At 34.4% G+C, this 8,837-nt stretch overlaps 1 protein-coding gene across 5 annotated transcripts in view; it reads left to right on the top strand.

Moving 5' to 3' along the window:
• The window catches only part of LOC106466676 (peroxidasin homolog), a 74,974-nt gene that overhangs the window by 37,035 nt on the left and 29,102 nt on the right, over positions 1-8,837 (top strand). For all 5 annotated transcript variants that reach the window (XM_013926970.2, XM_022394740.1, XM_013926971.2 and 2 more), the window contains exons 2-3: positions 3,111-3,425; positions 6,025-6,360. In XM_013926970.2, coding sequence (XP_013782424.2) covers positions 3,111-3,425; positions 6,025-6,360 — 651 coding nt within the window. The remainder of the gene's footprint in view (positions 1-3,110; positions 3,426-6,024; positions 6,361-8,837) is intronic.

The raw sequence follows: 8,837 nt of genomic DNA, 5'->3' as shown, positions 1-8,837 counted from the left end.
ATATCGTAGAAGTTATGTAAATACAGCAATGAAAAACGTTATATCGTAGAAGTTATGTAAATACAGCAATGAAAAACGTTATATCGTAGAATTCATGTAAATACAGCAATGAAAAACTTTATATTGTAGAATTCATGTAAATACAGCAATGAAAAACGTTATATCGTAGAAGTCATGTAAATACAGCAATGAAAACGTTATATCGTAGAAGTCATGTAAATACAGCAATGAAAAACGTTATATCGTAGAAGTCATGTAAATACAGCAATGAAAAACGTTATATTGTAGAAGTAGCTTGAATCGATGGAACAAATCATTTAGATTGTTTTCCAATTCTATATAAAAAAAAAAAACAACAAGCACACTCTTAGAGTTTTATTTCGGTCTGCTAGCTACGATCAATGACCGCTACGTTAGTTGCAGTGTGTTTAACGGATTAACTTGCCTTCAAAGCCGTTCTCGCAAGAACTGTCTTCATGATTATCGAATAATCATCAGTTACTGCCTGGTTGATCTCACGATTAGAAAATCAGTGATTATCCATCATGACAACAGCTATGTTTTATACGTTTCTTACATAGTAACGTATTAGAAAGACGGAGAACTGCAGTGATTATCTACCATGACAACGGCTATGTTTTATAAGGATTTTAAATAGTAACATAATAGAAAGACGAAGAACTGCAGTGATTATCTACCATGACAACAGCTATGTTTTAAAATGTGTTTTTAAATATTAACATAATAGAAAAACGAAGAACTGCGAAATAGCTGTTCAATATGTGTGTACATAAACAAATGGGAACAGTAAATATTACAAGACGTGTATACACGATAACAAATGTGACCGGTAATGGTTAATATGATTATTCTATAAAAACAATTTTTCTTACTTATATCAATTAACAGATTGTTTATAACTGAGAGAAAAGTAAAAACACATGAAACATGACTATTGTTTGTTGTAGTTTAATCTGATATTCACAAACAATAACACAAAATGCCTGTGTGAATCCACTTTAACCTGATATTCAGAGTAGCCTGGCATCTGAGATAAATTACAATGACACATGTTACTATCGAACTATAGAGGCGGTACAGAAAGTACAGCTAAAAGAAAACAATAATAGATAACAAATTCAAAGAATAACAAAACAGTTTAATAAATAATAAATACAATAATTTATTTAAAATAACCAAGTTAAATGTAATAAAAAAGAATAATTCACTTACGTAACATGAGCTATGTCTAGTACAACTAATAGAACTACGTGTGTACTAACCCTGATGAAGCCGCAAAGGCGAAACACTGCGTAAAATAAAGTTATTTTATAGTTATTTGGAGTATAAATGTAGTTTTTTATCAAAATCGATAGTAAGATATAACAAAGATAGCAGTAATAATAAGACTTAAACAAAGAAGTAAGAACAATGGTAAATATAACAATGAAAGTTTTTGAGCGACATAATGTTATATCTATATATAAATGTATACAACAAACCAGTGTGACCTAAGGTTACATCGGTGATAGTGCATGAAGCTAACACTAGTTTTTATGTATTTTCTGAGCAGGATATATTATATTCCTTCTTTCATGCTAGTTTCATTAATAGTACTGGTTAAATTGTTGAATATGTAAATATCTATCTTTATTCACAATAGTCTGTGTCTTTACATATATTAAAGTAGCTTAGAATATAGCGATAGGACTAACCTAAATCTTCTAAGCTGACCGAACCACATACGATATTATTGGGATTATGGCCGAAAACTACACTAACATCGAGGGTATTCAACTGATGAACCAATGCATTCTAATCGTTAATAGTAATAGCGGTATATTGAATTAGTTTTTATTAATAACTGGTTTAACCTTTAATTATGATACATCTAAGTACGTTTTGCGTTGATTTTTGTTTTACCAAATGCACTAAGTGACCAGTAGAAGTGAATAAAACGAATAAAATTTAACTCCTATGTTAAATTATAATTTATATACAAGAACCAACAATTTACATTTCAGAGAAGTTCGTTTTCTTTCTTTTTACATAGGTAATGTTTCTTAACATGTTCTAGCGTATTAACATTCTACCAAGTTTATTTGTATCTTATACCTCTCACGTTCTTGTTTTGATACTTAATGGTTTTATGACGTCACGTATTGTTGACGTTTCAGGTCTCGTAGTTTGCAAGCCAATAATAATGTTTTTCTTTTTCTATAAATGTTCATAATATTTCATTTTGAGTCTTCTATATACTTCTCGTTTGTGATCTGCATTATTTTCACTTTCTGAAAATTCGATGCAGTTGGTGTTAAAAGGTCACGGTGTTGTTGTTTGACGCGTAATGAGAGGTAGAACTAGAGTAATTGAACTATTGATGTCAAAAGGTCATGTGTTGTTGTTTGACACTTGATGAGAGGTAGAACTAGAGTAATTGAATTATTGATGTCAAAAGGTCACGGTGTTGTTGTTTGACACTTGATGATAGGTAGAACTAGAGTAATTGAACTATTGATGTCAAAAGGTCACGGTGTTGTTGTTTGACACTTGATGAGAGGTAGAACTAGAGTAATTAAAAAGTTGATGTCAAAAGGTCACGGTGTTGTTGTTTGAAACTTAATGAGAGGTAGAACTAGAGTAATTGAACTATTGATGTCAAAAGGTCATGTGTTGTTGTTTGACACTTGATGAGAGGTAGAACTAGAGTAATTAAAAAGTTGATGTCAAAAGGTCATGTGTTGTTGTTTTAAACTTAATGAGAGGTAGAACTAGAGTAATTGAACTATTGATGTCAAGAGGTCACGGTGTTGTTGTTTGACACTTGATGATAGGTAGAACTAGAGTAATTGAACTATTGATGTCAAGAGGTCACGGTGTTGTTGTTTGACACTTGATGAGAGGTAGAACTAGAGTAATTGAACTATTGGTGTCAAGGGGTCACGGTGTTGTTGTTTGACACTTGATGATAGGTAGAACTAGAGTAACTGAACTACTGATGTCAAATGGGCGTGTTGTTGACTTATTGAGATTTAAAACTATAGTAATTGAACACGAAATGTGATGGAATGTTTATAATATGAATATTTTTTTGCTTTTATAAATTGTAGGTGCGATTTTGCCTGCTGTCATAGAGATGATAAAGCCTATTGAAAAAGCAGTTAAAATAGGAGGGTCGTTAAACATCTCGTGCTTATTAGAATCACCTGGTAGCTCAATACAGTGGCTGCGAAACGGTAAGCCCTTACTGGTAAATAGCAGTGCAGTGCCCAGGAAGTATTGGAACATCGCAACGGATAACGAAGTATCAATGACGATCAATGACGTCACGAAGGAAGATAATGGATTGTGGGAATGCACAGAAGTAGGAGATAATGATGGGACTGTAATCAGAACAACTAAAATTCTCAAGCTCATAGTAATGAGTGAGTGTAATAATTTTATCTAATGGCAGTAATAGTTTAAGTTTAACAATTGATGGATATATATAACATCAACAGATGTATCCTTACGTTCTATACGTTCATAAACAATTCAAATACAATACCGTGTAACATTTAGATGTGACATATCTTGGTTATTTCCCAGAATGCAGTATTAAGATGTAGAAATATGATCAGTGAGTAGAAATAATGTTGGTGCAGAAATATGATCAGTGAGTAGAAATAATGTTGGTGCAGAAATATGATCAGTGAGAAGAATAATGTTGGTGTAGAAATATGATCAGTAAGTAGAAATAATGTTGGTGTAGAAATATGATCAGTAAGTAGAAATAGTGTTGGTGTAGAAATATGATCAGTAAGTAGAAATAATGTTGGTGTTGAAATATGATCAGTGAGTAGAAATAATGTTGGTGCAGAAATATGATCAGTGAGAAGAATAATGTTGGTGTAGAAATATGATCAGTGATTAGAAAATGTTGGTGTAGAAATATGATCAGTAAGTAGAAATAATGTTGGTGTAGAAATATGATCAGTAAGTAGAAATAGTGTTGGTGTAGAAATATGATCAGTAAGTAGAAATAGTGTTGGTGTAGAAATATGATCAGTAAGTAGAAATAATGTTTGTGTAGAAATATGATCAGTGAGAAGAAATAATGTTGGTGTAGAAATATGATCAGTGAGAAGAATAATGTTGGTATAGAAATATGATCAGTGAGAAGAATAATGTTGGTGTAGAAATATGATCAGTGAGTAGAAATAGTGTTGGTGCAGAAATATGATCAGTAAGTAGACATAATGTTGGTGCAGAAATATGCCGTTCCCCCAATGAGTCAGCGGTAAGTTTGCGAACTTAACAACGCTAAAATCCGGGGTTCTATTCCCTAAGGTGGACACAACGGATAGCCCGATGTGGCTTTGCCCGAAAAGTAAACAACTTAAAAATCCGGCGTTCGATTCCTTGCGGTGGACAGAATGCAGATAGCCGAATGTGTAACTTTGTAGTAAAAAAAAAACAACAATGCAGAAATTTATAATGTTTTGATAACTGGATTGTAAATAAAACAAAGTTTAACATAACTTTCAAGATGATATTATTAGCGATGTTTTATGGTGTAACACGTCATTAGGCAAGTCTCTTTAACTCAAGGCCCGGCATGGCCAGGTGGTTAGGGCGGTCGACTCGTAATCTGAGGGTCGCGGGTTCGAATCCCCGTCCCACCAAACATGCTCGCCCTTTTAGCCGTGGGAGCGTTATAATGTGACGGTCAATCGTTGGTAAAAAGAGTAGCCCAAGAGTTGGCGGTGGGCGGTGATGACTAGCTGCCTTCCCTGTAGTCTTACACTCCTAAATTATGGACAGCTAGCGCAGATAGCCCTCGTGTAGCTTTGCGCGAAATTCAAAACAAACATACAATCATTAACTCAAAGGGAAACAGAGTATGTGGCTTTTCTATCCCCACTTGTTACAAATATCCCAGAAAATACATTAAGACCAGCTCAGTAAGTTATCCAACAAGTCATCTAGGTGTGAAAATATGACAATAGCATTAGGCTTGTTGTATTTTTAGCAATAAATAACTTATTCGATCCCTTTCTGTTTTTCCGAGCAAAGGTGTTCGCACAATGACAGTTTTTTTTTTTTCTGACACATGAATTATATAAACAGTGTTCCGACTACTACTATGTTGTATCCCAGTTGGCCAGATGAGTTCTGGTATGAGCGAAACGCGTCGTTGGCAGTGTATATGACGGGCATAGTATGGTTGAAATACTATTTTACACACTTCGGGGGAAAAACCCAGATGAACTCTGGTGTTGAGCGAAACGCGTCCGTTGGCAGTGTATATGACGGACATGGTATGGTTGAAATACTATTTTATACACTTCTTTTCGGGGGGAAAAAAACCTTAATGGACTGAGTAAAAAAATCTAGTGTTAACAGATATAATAAACTCTATACTATTGTTTTATGAAATATACACGATCAATCATAATAACCCTTTGTCAGCAAAGGCATTTACACTATAAAAATTGTTACTAAACAGGTATGAAAATAGACACGTGCAGTTGTAATTAAGAGCAGGATTAGTGTACCTTAAAGTTAGACATATCCTGCCTGTCTAGAGCTTGAACTTAACAGAGGTGTAGGAGGCAAATTAAAAGTGGGGCCAAGGTTTCTTTGACCGCGCATTATGACCGGGGTCCAGAGCTCGCCTTAGGGCCCCGGAAGCTCTTGGGTTCTGGATTAAATTTTATGCATTCTCCTGCTTTTCCTGAAATTAATCTAATTTTGATGCAGTTCTACTGGGACAAATTGAAAACTGGGATCCCCCCCACCGCTTCCTTCGACACTGATTAAGCAGGCAGGATCAAAGTTTTAAAGTAGTTTGAAAAAAAAAGAATATATTCATATAGTATGCTGTAAGGTGGTTTAGTTTACGGTAGATTTATATCACACCAAATGTAGTTTCAATATATATATATATATATATATAAATATTCTTTACTATGTGTGAGAATCGTGCACTTTTTTTTCACGTTTCGGAATTTCCATAAACGTTTTGAAATGTTTGATTTTCAGGTCCTCCAGATGAAACATTTTTAGAAATGGAAGGAACAAAACTACCTGCTCAAGCAACGATACCTGTCCAAGAACAGACCATGGTTTCTGTCAAGTGCATGGCTCGTTATGCTGTACCTCCAGTGCAGCAGATCTACTGGACCTTAGACACAATTAATATATCTTCCAGTAGTGAACTTCTTATTGAATTCCTCCCGAGAAACGACTCATACATTAGTTGGAGTGTGGTCACGTTTAATGTGACAAGAACATTCCACAAAAAGCAACTTATCTGTTACGTCCACCATCAGCTGTGGCCTCAAGCAGTTGCCGTCAGTGCCTCCTTGGATGTTTTATGTAAGTACCAAAAGATGACACTCCAGGAATCTACGAGGTTAACCTCCCAAGCCCCCTGGGATTGTTTTACATTACTAAAGAGTGATTGATTGAAATATAGTCAACTATAAACTTTACATAAATGATGACTTTACACTATATGCTAGAGTATGCTTTCGATTTTTTTAACAGTACTTTGGTTTGAAATCATAAAACATAACATAGAATTAAATCTGTCTTGCCTAACAGAACAAACCTTCAAAGGGATTTATAATTATTTATGAAAAAAGTTAAACACCACCCAGATAATATTATTATGAACGACGTATTGTATCTCTACTGAACTGGTGTATCAAATATTAGCTGAACATTAAATTTATGTATATTCAATTCTCCATACTTAGCTGTCTTTGGCGCTAATAAGTAATATTTCCGTTGCTTCGTTTGTTTTCGCGCAAAACTACACAATAGGCTATCTGTGCTCTGTTTAGGGAATCGAATCCCGGATATTAGCATTGCAAGTTCATAGACTTATCGTCGATCCACCGCGAGCATTTCCATGCTTCAATTTGTGCGTTCATTTAAGCCAGATATTAAATATTAACATATTAGTTAATCTGGGTTTATAAAATGAATTTCAACTAATCGAAACGTGATTAATTATTTTAAACCACTCCAAACTGACCATTACAGTATTAAGTAAGTAATCAAAGGAAAGTCATTAATGCAAGGAGAACCTTAAACAGAGACAGGAAATCTTTGATAAAGAAGGTAATTTCATGGGGAGTAGAATCTGATAGAGAAGGGTAATATCTGATCAAGAAGGTAATCTCGTGGGGAGGGGAATCTGATAGAAAGGGGGATCTCTGTTGAAAAGATCTGAATGTGATTGAAAAGGGATTCTAAAATAAAGACGATAAGAATATGATAGAAAAGAAGTTAAAGAATATTATATTACAACTTAGAATTTCTTTTTGTCTCCTTTTGGGTAATAAAGATAGTTCTTGGTTTAAAATATTTCATATATAGCAGTGCTTGTTGCCTACAACGGTACCGTTGCAGACGAAGACTTGCGCTTAATAAAGGAGTTCATTAGGCCAATTGGTTTACGAAATTAATTACTAGCATTCTTCCTGTGATGTATTACTACGCCAATTGCCCATAAAATGTTTAATAACAGCTACTGTCATGAGGATATACAAGGTGATCCAAAATTATCTTTCCTGTTTTAAAATTTAATAGTTAACTAACTAAGGAAATACAGCCATGTAGTATTCAACATGTTGTAGCCCAACTCAAACAGTTCTTATTGACAAGTCAGTATGATTCTACGTGTGCACCATTAGTGGCTTTCAGCACGCCTAATCGATGTTCGATTTCAGTCCGTGTTCGCTGTAAAATGTCCAGTTAAAATGCCTATGGCGTCCGTTATCTTGGTCATTATCTCCGTGATGTTTGCTATAGGTATGCGATACACGATATCTTTAACATACCCCCATACTTCTTTCCTGTACTGACGTCTGTAATTACACTACGCCACAGCCACTGACTCGGTCTCTACAAGCCAAACGACGCATTGAGCCAATTCTTGCACGGTTGCCATTTTACAGGGTAACATTATTCACTGCAGTGAAAAACAACAAAAAAAACATGACAATAAAACTGTTTGAGTTGGACAACAAGAAGTTAAACTGCGCGGTTATATTTCGTTAGTTATTTAATTATTAAATTTTAAATTTTTTTAATTTCGTGTAGTATTAGACGATATTTACGTTGTTAATTTTATTTATACGTATTTTTCAAAAAGAGAAAGAAGAACAAGTATGACTAATGTAGGAAATTATAACAACTACAAGAGCTATTGTTGTATTAGTACACAGTCATTAACATAATAATTAGTGTATTAAAATATTGGAATTGTGGGATCTATGTTGTTTGTTTGTTTGAAGTTAAACACAAAGCTACACAATGGGCTATCTGTGCTCTGCCCACCACGGGTATCGAAACCCGGTATCTAGCGTTGTAAGTCCGCAGACATAGTGATCTATATTACAAGAATATTTGTGATTTAAGTTTTATAATTACTTAAGTGGTAGAAAAAAAACTGTTGACTTCTGGTGAAAATATAAATTAATAAACAGAGTTATTTGATATGAAATAACTATATTCTTATTAACTTAAAAAGTCAGAGTTATTTGATATGAAATAATTATATTTGTATTAACTTAAAAAGTCAGAATGATTTGATATGAAATAATTATACGTCCGACTCCCACGTTTGACAATCAGTCACTCACAGAGGAAGGGACGGGGAAATGTTCTCATGGAAACGGTTGTCCGACTCCCACGTTTTACAATCAGTCACTCACAGAGGAAGGGACGGGGAAATGTTCTCATGGAAGAGTCTGTCCGACTCCCACGTTTTACAATCAGTCACTCACAGAGGAAGGGACGGGGAAATGTTCTCATGGAAGAGTCTGTCCGACTCCCACGTTTTA

Source organism: Limulus polyphemus, unplaced genomic scaffold (genome assembly GCF_000517525.1).
Source record: "Limulus polyphemus unplaced genomic scaffold, Limulus_polyphemus-2.1.2 Scaffold2340, whole genome shotgun sequence".
In the NCBI taxonomy this organism is placed as follows: domain Eukaryota; kingdom Metazoa; phylum Arthropoda; class Merostomata; order Xiphosura; family Limulidae; genus Limulus; species Limulus polyphemus.
This window is presented reverse-complemented; position numbering and strand designations above follow the sequence as displayed.